The following is a 20,115-nucleotide window of genomic DNA, read 5'->3' on the forward strand; positions in this document are numbered from 1 at the left end:
TCTACCTGGGCAAGATAGTGATGAAGCAAGGGGTAGGAAATGAAAAGAGATGGAGAAGATAGTTTCAAATAATTTGTATAATGATAAGTTAACTAATTAACAGGAAGGAAAATTGAAAGACTACCTTTTTATATCTCTTCTATATGTGCAAATGTACAAGATACATTTAGTGTCATCTGTGTAAGGGGTACTCTGCTAAATGGAGATGATACAATGGTAGTTAAATCAGACCCAGAGCTGTCTTCTGAGTCTCAAAGACTAGTTAGGGAGAGAGGTGTTCATCAGGTAGTAAAATAATCACATAGAAATATACAATTCAAAGTATTATACAAGTGCTGAGGAGACAAAGAGAATAAACAGATCTCTAATAAGCAAAATTGACCTGTTTAGCATGGTGAGGGACTGTTTCTCTAAGGAAGTGAGTCTCTGACTTCTAATTAGAAAGTAAATTAAGCAGAGATATGTCTCCCTGGGAATTTGCCCTGGATAATATTTTGTCAGTTAGTTCAGTCACTCAGTTGTGTATGATTCTTTGTGACCCCATAGACTGTAACACAACAGGCTTCCCTGTCCGTCACTGGCTACCAAAGCTAGTACAAACTCATGTCCATTGAATCGGTGATGCCATCCAACCATCTCATCCTCTGTCATCCCCTTCTCATCCTGTCTTCAATCTTTCCCAGCATCAGGGTCTTTTCCAATGAGTCAGTTCTTTACATCAGGTGGCCAAAGTATTGGAGCTTCAGCTTCAGCATCAGTCCTTCCAATGAATATTTAGGATTGCTTTCTTCGAGAATTGAGTGGTTCAATCTCCTTTCAGTCCAAGGGACTCTCAAGAGTCCTTTCCAACACCACAGTTCAAAAGCATCAATTCTTTGGCACTCAGCTTTCTTTATAGTCCAACTTTCACACCCATACATGACTACTGGAAAAACGGTAGCTTTGACTCAGTTACTCAGTCAGTTCAGTCGCTCAGTCATGTCTCACTCTTTGCGACCCCATGAACTGCGGCACACCAGGCCTCCCTGTCCCTCACCAAATCTGGGAGTTTACCCAAACTCATGTCCATTGAGTCGGTGATGCCATCCAACCTTCTCATCCTCTGTTGTCCCCTTCTCCTCCCGCCTTCAATCTTTCTCAGCATCAGGGTATTTTCAAATGAGTGAGTTCTTCTCATGAGGTGGCCAAAGTATTGGACTTTCAGCTTCAGCATCAGTCCTTCCAATGAATATTCAGGACTGGTTTCCTTTAGGATGGACTGATTGAATCTCCTTGCAGTCCAAGGGACTCTCAAGAGTCTTCTCCAACACCACAGTTCAAAAGCATTAATTTTTCGGTGCTCAGTTTTACTTATAGTCCAACTCTCACATCCATACATGACTACTAGAAAACTGGATGGACTTTTGTCAGCAAAGTAATGTCTCTGCTTTTTAATATGCTGTCTAGGTTGGTCATAGCTTTTTTTCAAGGAGCAAGCATATTTTATTTTCATGGCTGCAGTTACCATCTCCAGTGATTTTGGAGCCCAAGAATATCACTCACTGTTTCCATTGTTTCCCTGTTTATTTGCCATGAAGTCATGGGACTGGATGTCATGATCTTCATTTTTTAAATGTTTAGTCTTAAGCCAGCTTTTTCATTCTCCTTTTTCACTTTCATCAATAGGCTCTTCAGTTCTTCTTTGCTTTCTGCCATAAGGGTGGTGTTATATGCATATCTGAAGTTATTGATATTTCTCCTGGCAATCTTGACTCTAGCTCATGCTTCATCCAGCCCAGCATTTCTCATGATGTACTCTGCATATAAGTTAAATAAGCAGGGTGACGTTAATCAGCCTTGATGTACTCCTTTCACAATTTGGAACCAGTCTGTTGTTCCATGTCCAGTTCTAACTGTTGCTTCTTGGCCGGCATACACATTTCTCAGGAGGCAGGTTTGGTGGTATGGTATTCCCATCTCTTGAAGAATTTTCCACAGTTCGTTTTGATCCACATAGTCAAAGGCTGTGGCATAGTCAATAAAGAAGTAGATGTTTTTCTGGAACTCTCTTGCTTTTTTGATGATCCAGCGAATGTTGGCAATTTGATCTCTGGGTCCTCTGCCTTTTCTAAATCCAGCTGGGACACCTGGAAGTTCTCAGTTCACTTACTGTTAAAGCCTCACTTGGAGAATTTTGAGCATTACTCTGCTAGTGTGTGATATGTGTGCAATTGTGTGGTAGTTTGAACATTCTTTGGCATTGCCTTTCTTTGGGATTGGAATGAAAACCGACCTTTTCCAGTCCAATGGCCACTGCTGAGTTTTCCATATGTGCTGAGATATTGAGTGCAACACTTTCACAGCATCATCTTTAAGGATTTGAAATAACTCAGCTGGAATTTCTTTACCTCCACCAGCTTTGTTCATAGTGATGCTTCCTAAGGCCCACTTGATTTCACATTCCAGGATGTTTGGTTCTAGGTAAGTGATCACATCATCGTGATTATCTGGGTCATTCAGATTTTTCTGTATAGCACTTCTGTGTATTCTTGCCACCTCTTCTTAATATCTTCTGCTTTTGTTAAGTCCATATTATTTCTGTCCTTTATTGTGCCCATCTTTGCATGAAATGTTCCCTTAGTATCTCTAATTTTCTTGAAGAGATCTCTAGTCTTTTCCATTCTATTGTTTTATTCTTTTTTTTTTTTTGCATTGATCACTGAGGAAGGCTTTATCATCTCTCCTTGCTATTCTTTGGAACTCTGCCTTCAGTTGGGTATATCTTTCCTTTTCTCCTTTGCCTTTCCCTTCTCTTCTTTTCTCAGCTATTTGTCAGGCTTCCTCAGACAACCACTTTTCCTTTTTACTTTTCTTTTTCTTTGGGATGGTCTTGATCTCTGACTCTTGTACAATGTCACAAACCCCCATCCATAGTTCTTCAGGCACTCTATCAGATCTAATCCCTTGAATCTATTTGTCACTTCTACTGTGTAATCATTAGGGATTTGATTCACGTCATACCTGCATGGTCTAATGGTTTTCCCTTTTTTTTCAATTTAAGTATGAATTTTTTTAATCCAGAAATAGTTTTATCTATGGAAACAAAATGTATTATTATATTAAATCTGTACAAAATATAGGAAGTGAAAAAGTTTCCAGCAATTTCTGAAGAACATAAAATGTCTGAATAATTCAGAAAAATTGTCTCTGTCACTCTTGCTTATTTATTTATTTCCCTCTTTATTTTTTGGCATATGAGGCATTGTCCTCCTAGAATCATGCTTGTCAAAAGTAGATGTTTATTCACATTATCTGGGGAGCTTGCCAATTGCAGAGTGCATCTGTTACTCCAAGAGTTTCTTTGGCTATGTCTTCTAGGATAGAATCTTGTAATGTGCACAATTATGAGGGACTTCAGACAATTTTGATGAAGGGAACCCTAGCACAGTAGTTTGACAAAAGTAACCCTAGTTCATATAATTGTATTCCACATTTGTATTTTCTCCACTATGCTTATCATTCTAGACAAAATCTTAGTATAATATCTAAGTTATGACATATATTACATTTAACTGAAGACAACATTCACATTTTTTTGTATACTTTCTGCATGACAGATAAACTTAATTATGTAATTGGTGTCTCCAAACCAATTTTTTTTATCAAATTTCAGTGTGCTAGCAAACCAAGAGCAAGAAGAATGACTCAGTTAAAAGCCTTACTATAGTTATTTTTATATTTCCACAAAACAGAAGAAATAAAAAAGATGCCAGAGGTCAAAATTACTGTAAAATTTTTAGATAATTTTTGCTGTTAGTTATTAATGTGATATAATAACTCAGTGACAGTAAAAAAAAAATGTAGACTAAATCCCAGGAAATGAAATTTTTATTCAAGTTGTGGTCTAGATGTTAAATGATTAAGTTGACTGTCTTGTTAATTATTTCCAAGAATTCAATGAAAGATTCTGAATATATCACCCATGATGATAATATGGTTTTCAGAAGGTTATTTTCAACAGAAAATGGTATCCCAGTGCTGGATAAAGCCAAGAATGTCTCTGTCTAGGTTTACACTGGATTATTTCCCCCTTGAAACACTTCCTTGATTCTTACTCCCTCCACACATACAACACTCATAAGCACAAACTGAACATTCCTTCTTTGTGATCTCAGATTGAAATTGAGCAGGACCCTGTGAAAACCTGGGCACAAAAGTCTTTCTGTGTCCCTTATTTCTTGATTATAAGGAATAGGCTTCATTCAGCCTCCATGACCTTCCCTGAGTTCCAAAGGGCAGGTTCAAACAGTTGCTAATCAGGGAAGGGAAGGAATGCAGAGACAAGGGAAGAAAAGTCAAGAAACAATAGTGCAGTTTTGGGACCGGGTCCTGGTTCCCACTCAAGGGATACACATAAAAATATCTCTGAGCTGTTCTGCAGGTACTGACACCTCTAACAAGTGGAGGAAGTTAACTGTATGCTGCCCACCAGCAAGTAGACGCCAGGTAGGCTGGAACCAGAAAGTTGATGATGTTGACCGCCTCTTTCCTCACCACCAACCAATCAGAAGAATGTTCACATGCTGATTACACCTTCTTTGAACCATTACTATAAAACTCCTCACTAGTCCCCAAGTTGGGACACATGGTTTTGAGACATTAGGCCACTGTGACCACTCTTTGCCCTGCAAAGCAAAACAATTTTTCTTTCTGCTTCATCCAAAACTCTGTCTCTGAGATTTAATTCAGCATCAGTGTATAGAGGCCAGATTCAGCATCAAGGCCTATTTTGTCAGAGTCTACCTGAAAATCTCAATCTGCTTATGGTATTTTATTAAAAATCTGCATACTTGGACTGGAGATAATCATCTGTGTCATTCACGTTGCATGGACATCACCTGGCACAGTATCTGTAACAAGTTACAGACAGTAAAGATTTGTTGGTAGGAGTTGTGAGTAATAAAATATTAATATAGATTTTATAAGATTCTTTTTTACTACAAAGAGTAGTGGATCCTGAATTTAATTCTGCTTGCATTATTCATTTCATGTTTTGAGATTTTTACTTTGAATAAGCCATTTTACCATCTCCAAAATGACATGTGAAAACTATATATAAATCTTTGAGTTCTCATCTCTCAAAATAAACCAATAGTAACTTAGTACAAGACCTTTGATTTTACTTGAACTTTTTTGAGAAAATTTTAAGATTAAATTTGTTTTGAGTGTATGATTCAAAAAATACATATCAAATTATGTCTCTATATGCTACAAGGATAAACACTTATTAAAATAAAATTGATCTTTCTAAAAGGGTGCATGTTTCCTCTTTAGCCATGAGCCTCCTGTGCATGTTTCAGATAATCCAATAAAAATTTGCATTGATTAAATTCTGAATTCCATATAAAAATGTCCCTTCCTTTCTTCTATGTTAAAATTTGAACTGTGAATCATTTGCATTTAAATATCCTTCTAGATTTGGCCCTTTACCGGTTTCAACATCCATTTGAATGATAACCAAGAGATAAAAATCTCAGCAAAATGTTGCATATGTTGCTTACAATCCTGTTTAATTACTTTGAATCTGTAATTAAAAATTCAAAACAAAAATAAAAACCCAGAATCCATAGAATACAAATCATAGCAAATGATACTTATGCCCACTTTAGGATTTAGCATACATTTCACTTTGAATGACTAGCTGCTCTTCTTGAATGAGGCACCTGGCTACATAATACGCTGCACATATAAAGACTGAAAGAGAATCCAGACTGTCAGCTTTGTGAAATTCACTCTTTGGACCATTTCTTGCTCACTCACATTTATTGGCCCTTTTGTTCCAAATGAACTAAGTTTGTAATGAGGTAGAAGGAAGTAGAACAAGATCATCTTTTTACAGAACAAATTGATTAGACTGATTGGTTAAAAGATAGACTAATTTAAAAGTTATTACCCTTGTGGCTCTATTTACATAAACTAACCTCTTTTCCTATGTCTACTTGAAACAACATCCCTCGTTATCTGTTCAGACATGAACTTAACTCTCACTGCACCTTTCCAGATCCTATCAGAAATATATCTACAACCTATTGAGAATCAATAGTATAACCAAATGGTCATTAGGATAGCTAAGCTCCATAATTTTTACTATAGGAGACTGTTATTAAAACTTTAAAAATAATTCCTGTATAAAGGACTTATTAACCCCAAGAACAAATAAATAAATTTATTGAATATTTACATAAAGAAAGGCAGAGTCAGTTTCAAATATACTAAGCACTATACCTAAGTTAATTATTATAGTTAAGCTAATTCCATTATTAATATTTCCTAACTGGGGACTTGATAATAAGGTTTGCTTTTTCAGTCTGATAAGTTAAGTATATTACTTAATAAACACTAATAAGTTTCACTGAGCATTTTTCACTTGACTGGGTTTAGAGAATTCTTCTGCATGGGTTTCCTGCTCTTTCTCTTTCTGTCCTGTGCTCTTCCTCCTTTCCTTGGGATAGTGCCCCGATTTATGGAACTTCTTCCTCCTTCTGGAATCAGCTTCCTCATTCTAGCTGCACTACACTACTTCATTCTGTCTGTGATTTAAGTAGGATCGTATGATTTGAAGTTTATTTATCCCTCAGGAAATACTGACATTAAGATGAAAAAAGAAATTTAGCTTTTTTGACTTTTCCCAGGAATCAAAAGATATTTGTTCTTTTTGGTGCTTTTTTTAAAAAAAAAAAATTTAAATTAAAAAAATTCAGTTTCACTTGCACTGGTCACATTTCAAGAGCTCCATGTTCTTTTTACAATCACTATAAATTACTTTTATAATCAAAATAACAATGAAATTACTTATACCATAGAAGAAGCTTTTTTGCTCTCAAAATAAATTTACACTGAAGAAAATCCATATCATGATTTACTTTATCTAAAGAATATGGTAAATCACAAGTGATATTCTATCCTGACACTATCTAACTTTTTTTTAATGAAACCTTCTGGAAAATTCCTAATTCTAACTATCTAAAATACTTAATTGTTTAGTTATCCACCACATCCTTTACTTCAGAATCTCACTGAGAACATCTATTCAACCAGAAGTGGGAAAGAAAATTACTTACTTGGCAGTTAATGTTTGACTGCCTTCGTTTTAGATTTATGTGCACTGGGGAATGGTCTAAGGGTAGTGAAAATTTCAAGAGTCATGTTTTGGATATTTTAGGAGGTTTATCAAACATCACATACAAATATCAGAAGCCAGCATTGGAAGCCCAGTGGCCAGGCTGCAGACTATCCATTTATCTATCTCTCCCTATTTATTTTGGTCTGTACAGATCTGGGTGGGACATGTTTTAAAATTTTTTTAAATTAATTTTCTTCATTAAAATTGAGAAGATTTATAAAAATATGGATTTTAATTCTCTTAAAAAATCAGATCTGAATCTAGATTTTTTCAGGGCAGCTCAGTGGAGTCTAAGAAGCACTCTCCTCCTTCAGAAGAGGCACATGCTTTGTGTTTTTTGACATATGGTAGCCCCCAACATTCCCTCCTGTCCACCACAGGCTAGTCTGCTGGTATATTGATGTCATCAGCCCTAGTGACACAGGCATCTGAATTTGAGCCTGCTCCTTATTTGAAAAGTTATCAGCACATATTCTGGTTAGATGTGAAATTGCCCAAGAAGTAGCTGATTTGACACAACAGAGATCAGGCAGTAACAATCCTGTAGTATCTCAATTGGAGAAGGCAATGGCACCCCACTCCAGTACTCTTGCCTGGAAAATCCCGTGAATGGAGGAGCCTGGTAGGCTGCAGTCCATGGGGTCGCTAGGAGTCGGACAGGACTGAGCATCTTCACTTTCACTTTCATGCATTGGAGAAGGAAATGGCAACCCACTCCAGTGTTCTTGCCTGGAGAATCCCAGGGATGGGGGTGCCTGGTGGGCTGCTGTCTCTGGGGTCGCACAGAGTCAGACACGACTGAAGAGACTTAGCAGCAGCAGTATCTCAATTTGTATTAATCAGTATATTTCCACTACTTGCTATCAGTTTCTCGATGGGGTATATTGGCATTATCAGAGTGGTTCATTGATCAGTTTCTCATGCAACTCTGTACTTTATTGGAAAACATTAATCAAAAATGTTGTACAGTCTCATTAGGATCACTGACTAGATGCCTGTGGAACTATGTGAATCTTCTAAGACACATACGTGTCTATAAGATGATGAGACAAATATTTATATACACTTGCTAAGATGTTTTGGAAAAACAGTTCTAAAAAGAAGCAAATTTCTTTTGTGCAATCTATGTCAGTGAAATCTGTTGAGTCCTCCAAAGTCATTACTTTTAAGGACAATATTCATCTGTTTTCCTGTATATTTGCTTTCTTAATTGTTGTTTTAAGTCTCTCTTAACTCTTCTAAAGTTACAGCTCCTTGGCATGCAGTTCATTCTTCACTAGTGCAAATATATTAAGCATGGAACCTACTGCAGAAAATACATTTACAAAGAATATTTTTTCAAGGTAAAAAATGTACAAAAATGTTTTTAAGTGGAACTGTGTAGAACATTTGGATATTTCCAGTTCTATGTGTTTTTTGTTTCTTGGTAATAGAAAAGCCTAAGCTGCTTTGCTTTATCAATAATTTCTGTGATAATTTATCAATAAATTATGCTTTTTAGGCATAATTTACATTAGCCAGAAGATTAATTTCAGATTAGACTGAATAAAACTGCCTTACACATGCAACACTACCAAGATGCATGCAAGTCCTCACAGTTTGAAATCCCAATGCTCTTGAGAAAAAGACTTAACTAATATTTTGGAGAGTATTTTTTAGTAGTGTAATCTTTTTTATACTTCGGAGAAATTTCAAGTGAAGCAGAATAACCATTCTCATTTCAGATATTAAGAGACTGTTGCATAGAAGTTTCAGGCTAGTTCCAACTGCTCTGCTGCTACCCCTAAAAGTGAACAAGGGGAAAAGAGATTGGCTGAAAACCGCGAGAAGGAACGGTTCTGAATTAAGAGTTTCTGGGAGGAACCATCTTTGTTGACTGACTCCACAATTCTGTTTTACTCTGAGGCTCTAACTCAGTCTGGCGGACAGCCTTTTAGCAGAGGGCATTGCTGGGAGCAGACCGGTGAGAGGATTCTGGAGGCTCGCGCGCACTCTGGCATGTGCCTTAGGTCAAGACCAGAGAGGGTAGGATTTAGAAATCAGCTAACCCGAGAGATCAAGATTTAGGACTTTTCGTGACCCGTTTTCCTCTTCCTATTCTAGCTTTTGCCCTGAGCAGAAGCGCACCGGGCTACCTGGGCTGCCGGCTTTTGAATCTGAAAGAGCACTACCCAACTTGTAAACAGTCAACAGACACCTGTTCAGGAAATTGCCGATTCCGGGCAACGAGAATCTTAATTCGCTTTGCCTTCGCGTGGAGCTCAGCGATCTCCCAGAGTTACACCAAAGCCCTGCACTCCAGCCCTGGCAGAGGGTTGGTCCTCCACGCGCAATTGTGAAGTGCTTTTCCGCGGTTCTGCACGGGGTCCAGCTCCCCACCTCTGCTCCCCCTGGCAAAAGGGAGAGCGACTCCTGCTTGGAGTTGTGGGATTTTCCCAGCTCTGCCAATTCGCCGGGTTTCTGCCTCCCGGGTCCGCCTCGAGTCAGCGCCAGGAGTCCTCGCGTCCGCGGCTGGGCCTGTCTGCGCTGCCTTCGCCCTCATCCTGGCTGCTTCCCGGCGGCTGTGGGGAGCCGGCCGGAGTCCGGGGTTCTCTCCGCGCCCTGCCATCTCTCTGGGAACTGAGAGCAGGGGAGGGGTCGATAGAAGAGGAAGGAGGTAGGAGTGGTGGGAACGCTCGGATAGCAAACTTGGGGTGGCTACTGGGGTCAGTGGTGGTCAGAGGGAGGAGGCTGCAGGCGGCGGTGGGGGCCCTCTGCGCGCGTTGCCCCCTCCGGGAGGAGACACTGGGACTCTCCCCGGCCCCATCGCACTGAGATTCCCGTCCAGCATTCTCCACTGCGGAACCCTTGTCCCCTGCTTTCGCCCCTGCTTCTTTTTCTTCGAGGGAGGGGTTCCGCTCCCACCTCCTGAGCCTCGCCTCCCCACCCGCGCTTCGCGCCACGCTGTGCCGGGCGGTGCGGGGCTCGCGCGCTGGGCCGCGGAGGTGGACGGCGGATCTCAGCTGCGCCAGCCTCTCTGCGGCTGCGACTGCCTGGCGCACGCGGAGCTCTCCTGCTCTTCCCGACGCGCGGCTGCCCTGCACCGTCGGAGCGGACGGAACTGGGCCTGCCTTTGGGAATCGTCCAGTGCCCTCTCCGGGTCGGCGGGCAATCATCAGACTGACCGGCGGCAAGACGTCTGGCTTCCACCCCTCAACAGAAACGGTCAGTACGTGGTAAGTTTTAACTCTGACTCATCTGGGAATGAGAGCATCCCGTAAAAAAAGCTTTCGGGTCTTTTGATGGGGGTGAGGAAGGTCCTCGTTAGTGTAGGGGCTTTTCTTCCACATTTAGGCCAAAGGTGGGCATTATGGGTGATACCAGGAATATTCCTTACCCACTGAAGAGTCTTGACTCTTCTAATTATCTTTCCAGAACAGCAGGTTGCTACTGTTCCTGCAGCTTTAAAAATTAAACATCTGTTTAGGTGGGAAGGTCATATTGCATTCTCCTAAACTGTTCAAGAATGGACACATTTATGCAAGCATTCACTGGTTCCCCACCGGAAGGGCTCACCCACTTGGTAGGATCATATGATGACAAAAAAAAAAAAAAAAATGAGGCAAAAGGAAAAGCTTTAAGGCTTTTGGTAATAGGGACACATCATATAAACTAAATGACATGAAATGCACAGGGTTGGTTCAAAGGTCAGAAGCTCAGATACATAGAAGAGATTCATTCTCAATCATCTTGGTTCAACTTTTCATGAACTTGGTTCATTCATTTTCAACTTTCTGCTTATCAGGCAAACAATCACGTCTTACATAGGGCTTTCTTGGATGTCCACAGCCCCTCTTTCCAGGACTAACAAGTGTAGGGTATGTGACATATTATGTGTGATTTTTCCCTGGGAAAAAAAACTCCTGGATGGTTTTATGACTGATAAGATGATAATGTTTTTATTAAGGCCAACCTGTGACAATAAGAATACTGTTAAAAAAAAAAAAAACCACAAATTTAAATATGGAGTCAAAGCATAAACTAGTTTCCCATTTAATAATTTGAAGGTTTTTGAATATCTGGGGGGGGGGCGGGGGGGGAGTCCTAAAGCCATTTTCCTGCTCTACAAAGAAATTGTTCTATAGCAGAATCTCAAAATTCATTCATTCAGGATAACTGTACCACTCACAGCTATCCTCAAATGTCTTGAACAATGTAAATGCCTCATTTTGACCTTACTTCAAGGAAGAAGTTTTTCCCCATTTCTATTCATCTTTTAATTTTTGTGCCTTTGTGAGTTTTTACTCTGGCAATTCCCTCTATGTACTCTCTTATCCTCTTCCACTTTTCCCGAACTGCAATCATAAAATGATGCATTATCTGAGTAACACTCGGACCTGGCTGAACACCAGTTATGTGCTTGAGAACAGCTATTAGAATCCATATGTGAATACCTTTGACATTAATAATCATTTCTGTAGAGAAGCTTTAAAGAAAGGAATAAAGAAAATGATAAAAGAAAAAGCAAAATAAATTAATTAATCAAGTATGCTTCTATTAACCTTCTATCTCAGACTTGCTCTCAATTTGCTGCAAACCTCAGACCTTCTGGAGTCTCATTTGTTCTGTTAATGGCTTGTACGGACTGACTAATTGTGCTCTGTAAAGTCTCTTTCTTACTCTAAGGAAAATGGAAGGGCCCATCAAATAAAATACTCCAAGATTTGAATAGTTTCCACTTTCTCTAATCACTAAAGAATGGAGGCAAGTGCAAAAGGGGGTGTGCTTTTTGGAGCATTCTGTTTGACATGCATGCAGAGAGAACTAGAATATATCAGTAAAGCAAATGCATGAGTATATGAAAATCTCTGTGATAAGCAACTATTAGGGGGTGTGTGTGTGTGTGTGTGTGCGTGCGTGTGAAGCCCTTGGAGAGAGAAAGTTTCCTTATGGTGTATACTGAGTACCAATTTTTAATATTCTAATCAGTAATTGTATCTTGGAACAACTTTCCTGTAGAGGTGGTTACTTGGTGGTTACATACAAGAAAATAAGCAGAGAGATGTCATGTCAGAGCAAAGGTCCTATGTAGGGAATTATCTTCAGTAAAGGAAAGGATCAAACTTGTTACTTTGTATTTTACTGATCTCATTTATTCAGTAAAACTGTGCTTTCCTTCAGCTCTATATTTGCTAAGGCTTAAACAATGGATGTAAACAGTCCAGAAACGGAAATGTGTCCTGAAAGAGATTGCTGTGGTGTGAAGGCTGAAGGTGTGTCATATGCTCCTTGCAGCCTTGGAAGTAAGCATAAGTTTTGGGGATAATTGAGCAGGGAGGGCAGAGAGGCATAGAAAGACCAACATGTTGCTGGAATTAGGAATAGTGCGGTATGACAGAAGGATCAGATATATCCTAAAATGTCAGGAGAGATGAAGACAGGTTTGAGTTCAAGGAAAGCTTTGGATGTCACACAGTGGAGTTGTGATTTTCTTCTGTGTGTTAGTGCCATCAACCTGTGCATGTAGCCCCTGTAGTGGCAGAGAAAATTAATGAAAGCACATATGCATGGACAGTTCAGCATATCGTGCAAAATAGAACCTATTCAAGAATGCAAAGAGAAGTAATTTAATGCCAAAAATTGGTTACACAAGTGATGGAAGCCAAGCAGAGGATGTTGAGGCCACACAGGGATAAGCAAGAGCAAAGAATCATCACTACCTCCAGCTAGAGGGACACGGGGAGAAATTGGTGTGACTGAAGCCAGGGACCATGTGCCTCCAACTGGAAACAAAGTCACTGCAGGCCATTCCTGTGGGACCCGGGTACTTTAGGGATCAAAGGACAGGTACTTTGAACCCCAGCCAAAATGAAACCAGTCCATTCGTGATATTCCTTGCACCTTTATGCTTTCCTTGTTTCATACTTGTTCATTTTTTAAATTGTAGATTCTTGTGCTAGCTGATGAAAATGGGCCCATTAGGTGCAGAGGCTGATGAGAACCAGACAGTGGAAGAAATGAAAGTGGATCAGTTCGGTCCAGGACACACCACTCTTCCAGGGGAGCTGGCCCCTGACTCTGAACCAGAGCTTATCGACAGCACCAAGCTGATTGAGGTACAGGTTGTCCTTATATTGGCCTACTGCTCCATCATCTTGCTTGGGGTGATTGGCAATTCCTTGGTGATCCATGTGGTGATCAAATTCAAGAGCATGCGTACAGTAACCAACTTCTTTATTGCCAATCTGGCTGTGGCGGATCTTCTAGTGAACACCCTGTGCTTGCCGTTTACACTTACCTACACCTTAATGGGGGAGTGGAAAATGGGTCCTGTCCTCTGCCACTTGGTGCCATATGCCCAGGGCCTGGCCGTACAAGTGTCCACCATCACCTTGACAGTGATTGCCCTGGACCGGCATCGTTGCATTGTCTACCACCTCGAGAGCAAGATTTCCAAGCAAATCAGTTTCTTGATTATTGGCTTGGCCTGGGGTGTCAGTGCCCTGCTAGCAAGCCCCCTGGCCATCTTCCGGGAGTATTCACTGATTGAGATTATTCCTGACTTTGAGATTGTGGCCTGTACTGAGAAGTGGCCTGGAGAGGAGAAGGGCATCTATGGTACTGTCTACAGTCTTTCCTCCTTACTAATCCTGTATGTTTTGCCTCTGGGCATCATCTCTTTTTCCTACACTCGTATCTGGAGTAAGCTTAAGAACCATGTCAGTCCTGGAGCTGCTCATGACCACTACCATCAGCGGAGGCAAAAAACCACCAAAATGCTGGTGTGTGTGGTGGTGGTGTTTGCGGTCAGCTGGTTGCCCCTTCATGCCTTCCAACTTGCTGTTGACATTGACAGCCACGTCTTGGACCTGAAGGAATACAAACTCATCTTCACTGTGTTCCACATCATTGCCATGTGCTCCACCTTTGCCAATCCCCTTCTCTACGGCTGGATGAACAGCAACTATAGAAAGGCTTTCCTCTCAGCGTTTCGCTGTGAGCAGAGGTTGGACGCCATTCATTCTGAGGTGTCTGTGACGTTCAAGGCTAAAAAGCACCTGCAAGTCACAAAGAATAATGGTCCCAACGATTCTTTCACAGAGACTACCAATGTCTAAGGCAACTGACATGTGAAAATCCATGGGTGAATTCTGACCAGAGCTGTAAACCTGGTTTAGGAGAGCATGCAGGTGCATCCTCATTTCCCATTTTAAGGAAGCCTTTGATTGGAAGCACATGCAGTATAATTCATGGAAAACTGGCAGAGTCTAATAAAAACATTCAAATTCAAAGACAAGGCAACATAACAGTTTGCTTATGGTTACTTGGATGTTAGGTTGAATCATGAGTAAAAGCAGAAAGAAATGGTTTTGACTGTTTCCAAGAGTGAAGGAAACATGAACAAGGAATTGATGTTAGCAGCATTGCCAAAAGATGTGGGTAAAAAAAGCTGACTTTCAAATCACATTAGAGAATAGGTTGGGGATGATGTATAATTCACTGTTCCCCCCTCATCTGATGGAAAGTCTACCAACCCCAATTTCCCTAGAAAGGCATAGATTCTTCTCTGTTGTATTTTGGCTTTTTGTTATTCTTCCTATGGACTAAAACTATCAGAGAACACTGCAGGTAAATGATACCAACTGTTTGGATGAATGCACATCTAACTAAAAGTTTCTTCAACTTAGAATTGAAGGCTGAAATTCTCAGAGAAATATAAACCTTCATTCAACTTCTCATTACAAGTTGTCTCTGCTTTATATAGTTACTATCTGGACAACGAATAAGGATGTAATGCAATATGTTTCAGTTCAGTTCAGTTCAATTCAGTCGCTCAGGCATGTCCGACTCTTTGCGACCCCATGAATCACAGCATGCCAGGCCTCCCTGTCCATCACCAACTCCTGGAGTTCACTCAGACTCACGTCCATCGAGTCAGTGATGCCATCCAGCCATCTCATCCTCTGTCGTTCCCTTCTCCTCCTGCCCCCAATCCCTCCCAGCATCAGAGTCTTTTCCAATGAGTCAACTCTTCGCATGAAGTGGCCAAAGTACTGGAGTTTCAGCTTTAGCATCATTCCTTCCAAAGAACACCCAGGGCTGATCTCCTTCAGAATGGACTGGTTGGATCTCCTTGCAGTCCAAGGGACTCTCAAGAGTCTTCTCCAACTCCACAGTTCAAAAGCATCAATTCTTCGGCACCCAGCCTTCTTCACAGTCCAACTCTCACATCCATACATGACCACAGGAAAAACCATTGCTAATTGTTATAACTTTTTGAACAAATTATTTCTGTATTGAAGCTGAGCTTGTCTTCACTGAGAATTAAATCAGATTAGGAAGTAGTTTTGTTGCATTTTTGTAACAGTTTGTGCTTATTTGTAAGCAGGTTTTGCACTGGTACATAGGTGTAATGTGTTTACTGCAGTGTTATTAGTTTTTTAAAAATTCATCTTCCATGGACCCATTCATGATTCATAAAACAATATAATTTCATTAAAATGGAACCTATCTGGTAAGAACTACTAAAAACATTACATGCATTCCACTTTGGAAATGTTCAATTTGGACCAATTTTAACATAAATTATCCTTCTTTTGAAATAATTAGCTATATTTTGGATGACTTAGGAATATATACATAATAAAATTTTACCTATAAACAGTGGAACATAGATGCTATAGTTCTTTTCCTTTAATGATTTTGTGAATGCAATTTTTATTTCAATATTATCCAACCAAAGATGTTAAAACTTTATTACGTTTGTAAAAAATAATAGAAATGTTAAAATAACTGAACTTTGGATGCTATTAATGAAGTTTCATCGTAAACATATGTTTATAAGTATGACTGAATTTACTTCATTAAAGTTTAAGTAAATTCAGCATGACTGTTGCATTTAATTATAAATATTAACTTAGTGAACAGGAGTGATGTATTTTATGGATACATTTAAAATTCATACTATATCTCTTAATTATTTTCGTGCTAGAAGTAAATGAATGATCTTGAATGAACTGTGCTTTTGAAATACTAAAAAAGAATGAAAACAGTGGAAGTTAAATTAAGTGTAAGACTGAATAGTTCAGTTCAGTTCGGTCACTCAGTCGTGTCCGACTCTTTGCGACCCCATGAATTGCAGCACGCCAGGCCTCCCTGTCCATCACCAACTCCCAGAGTTTACTCAAACTCATGTCCATCGAATCGGTCATGCCATCCAGCCATCTCATCCTCTGTCATCCCCTTCTCTTCCTGCCCCCAATCCCTCCCAGCATCAGAGTCTTTTCCAATGAGTCAGCTCTTCGCATGAGGTGGACAAAGTATTGTAGTTTCAGCTTTAGCATCGTTCCTTCCAAGAACACCCAGGACTGGTTGGATCCCCTTGCAGTCCAAGGGACTCTCAAGAGTCTTCTCCAACACCACAGTTCAAAAGCATCAATTCTTTGGCACTCAGCTTTCTTCACAGTCCAACTCTGACATCCATACATGACCACTGGAAAAACCATAGCCTTAACTAGACAGATCTTTGTTGGCAAAGTAATGTCTCTGCTTTTGAATATGCTATCTAGGTTGATCATAACTTTCCTTCCAAGGAGTAAGTGTCTTTTAATTTCATGGCTGCAATCACCATTTCAGGCTGCAGTGATTTTGGAGCCCCAAAAAATAAAGTCTGACACTGCTTCCACGGTTTCCCCATCTACTTCCCAACATGAAGTGATGGGACCAGATGCCGTGATCTTAGTTGACAAACAATTATATCTATAATATATAATTGAAGAATTCATTTTTTTCTTAGGCCTGACATAACTGTCCAAGAAGAAGCTTTTTGTCTTTTAAAAGGACATTATTTTGCATAAAATGCTAATAGATAATTGTGGTTAGGGGCTTTTTGTTTCCTCCTGGAGAATTATTTCACTCTAGAAAATGTGCGTGCTACTGTATCATCTGTTGTCATAGTAAATTATTAGAATCCAATTAATATATGTGATCCAGCTAATTAACTCATTAATGAAATGTCCTTTATGTAGTGGTTTTATCTGTTGAAATAAAAAGAATTTGGGAAATTAGAGAAACGTGTGTTATTTTATATCAGAGTTCCTGTCCAACATGAGATAGTCAGCCTTTGACACAGCTAAGAAAAGGGGAATCACGCTGCTCCTGCAAAGTTAGTCTGTTGTTCTCTACAGTCTGTACCTGAGCCTGAGTCAACAGATTCGCTCCTATGGCTGCACTTGGAGTCCATATTCTGACAAGGCCTGAGTATGCGTCTATTCTCAGACCAGAGCTTTTATCTGCTTGTCAAATCTGCACCTCTGTCATCCCACTGGACATGCCCACATGGTGTCTCACCAGTAATGCAAACCCAGCATGTCTAATTCACAACCTGATATGTTTGATTTCCACCTTACCCCACTTCCACTTTGTTTTCCTGTCATAGTCATGATACTGCTATCTACCTAGTTCCCAAAAATGTAAGCACTTTGGAGCCACTCTTGTCTCTTCTGTCTCTTTATCACACATATCCCATAAGTTCTCACCTTTTTGTTAATTCCTAGACATTTCTTGAATCAATTCACTTTTCTCCATCTCTATGCTCCCCACTGTAGTCAGGCTGTGATTATTTCCCCAGACCCTTATATCTCTCATTTGGTTTAATGTAGCAACTTCTTAATTTTTCTTTATATATCTCATTGTTTTCCCATCCAATCTAACTTTTACCCATAAAACAAGTGATTTTTCAAAAATTCAGATTTTATCAAATCACTTTTTTCCTCATCATTCTTGTGCCAAAATCTTTCTATGACTTGAAAACCTATATAAGATCTAGTTGTATCTAATATGTTCTACCCTTTGCAGATTCTTTTTCCAATCTTTGCTGCATGTGGAGCATATGAAGGCAAGGGACCAGCATTATTTTAATCCTCATGATATCACAGGTATTTGTAGTTCCTGGCACCAAGTTAGTCCTCAGTAAATATTCACCAAGAAAACTGAATTGATAAGTAAATATGAAAGCAGATTTGAAGATACATGCATAAGGATGCAAACGATAGTCTACACAATAGGAAAATCATCTTTATCATGCGACTTATAGAAAAGTAGGGTTTTAGCTATGTAGAAATAGCTAAAACCAATAAAGATGAATATTTGTTCAAGGCTGGTTTTATTTTTTTGGAAGGTCATTAAGGTTAGACATTTGTATAGGTAAAAAGAGCTCTATGAATAGACTACATTTATGGCTCACTCAGAATTATCTAAAACCTCATACAATGGAAGCATGTAGCAACCAGCGAAGTCTATTAATCATGATTCAGATAGCTAAGGTATTTCCAGAAAAAAAAAAAAAAAGTCATTTAGTACAGGAAACTAGAATCTTGCAAAATGATTGGAGGAATTGGAAAAATGAAGGTTAGGAAAAGCTTCCTCTGGCGTTGAGGAAACAAAGAGGTGCAAAATTGCAGGGAACTGCAGCTAACATCTGCAGCAGCAACGTGGACAATCCACAGGAAAAAGCACAGATTTATCTGTGAAAATGTTATTGCCTCCTCCTAAAGCCACCCTCTTTCTCATCTCTCCCATAGACTCAATTATGCCATTTGTTTCTCTTCTGCTTTTCGAAATTCATGTGAGTTATCTCTCATTTGTGAAATATAACTCAAGTCTTGGTGGCAGGGATTTGGAGAAACGTAGTTCTTAGGTTTCTAGCTCCTAAGATTTAGGGGAAAGTTTTGAATGGAGAATATGGTACTTAATTGCTGTCCAACAATCTGTCAATCTTAAGAACTGCCCAAATGGTGCAGTTTCTAGTTTCAACTACATTTTCTCCTTCTCTGTACCTCTGGGTTCTTCAAAGCTGCAGTGATGAAAGGTGACTATATCATTTTTTTTTTCTCTTATCCAGACCAATGTGTTATAAATACTCTTTAAAACTAGCCTATTAGTACAGGTGGACTGAAGAATAAAGTATAAGTAAAGACCACTTCTTTCCTCTAGGAATTGATCGGAAAGGAGGAAGAAAGAATTATACCAAGGCTCTGAAAGCAATAGGATGAGCAAAGGAAATGATGTTTCATGGAGAAAATACTCTTTAAAATTTTCAAGTTCACGAGATGATATATTGAATTATATCACAACAAAAGATAGAGTTTACTTTTCCTTAAGAAAACAAAGACCATAAGGAAACACAAAAATAGTAGAGAATGCGAACATCTTCATGATTATGTCTTATGGCATTAAACAAAGGTAGGAATTTCATTTAACAAAGGATTACTAAGGGTTGATTTTATAAAAGTTTTATAAAAGACATGTCTGTTAGATCATTGACCTTTTTCTGCCTTGGTACACTGGTCAGATATCCATAGACTTTACAAGTTTTCCTGGATATGGAAGACTATGTATTAAAACAATTTACATGTTATCTGTAACTCCAACTCTTTCTTGTTAATCTGTGAATGTATAAGTGAATGGAAATAAACAGAAATGACTAATCCTGAATCTAATCTTCTTTATACCAAGTTTCAACACTTTAACAAATTGCTTGCAAAACATATCTGACCAAGCTACAGGCATGAGTTGTCACATTAAAATTTAAAAGTGCTGCATTTTCTTCCAGATAAAAAGCAAGTGAATATTTTATACATTTGTTTTTGCCCTTGTCATAGGAAAGTAACATACATTGTAAAAATACAGGTATATGTATATGCACAGATACAAACATATTTAATTACAAACAAAATCACCTTGATGTACAATATCATTCAATATTGTACAGTGCCTACGAATAAACCACCCAACCGTCTAACAGTGGTTATTAACCTTTTTCTATATGACGTACTATTTCCAGTAGGGCTCTGCAGATGCATTTACCAGTGGGCTGTAGGTGGGACAGGGTGAGGAGAGTGGGGGAAATACACTCTGGAATGTGAACAAAATGATTTGAATATAAGATACTTTGCATATATTTGCATAAAAGT

General features: G+C 39.3%; 1 protein-coding gene across 1 annotated transcript; it reads left to right on the forward strand.

The window, feature by feature from the left end:
* Positions 1-13,104: 13,104 nt before the first annotated feature.
* Positions 13,105-14,317, forward strand: NPY2R (neuropeptide Y receptor Y2). Its single transcript, XM_014477959.2, has one exon. It carries the CDS (start codon positions 13,105-13,107, stop codon positions 14,257-14,259), a length of 1,155 nt encoding a protein of 384 aa, XP_014333445.1. The 3' UTR covers positions 14,260-14,317.
* Positions 14,318-20,115: the final 5,798 nt, after the last annotated feature.

This window comes from Bos mutus, chromosome 17 (assembly GCF_027580195.1).
Source record: "Bos mutus isolate GX-2022 chromosome 17, NWIPB_WYAK_1.1, whole genome shotgun sequence".
NCBI lineage: Eukaryota > Metazoa > Chordata > Mammalia > Artiodactyla > Bovidae > Bos > Bos mutus.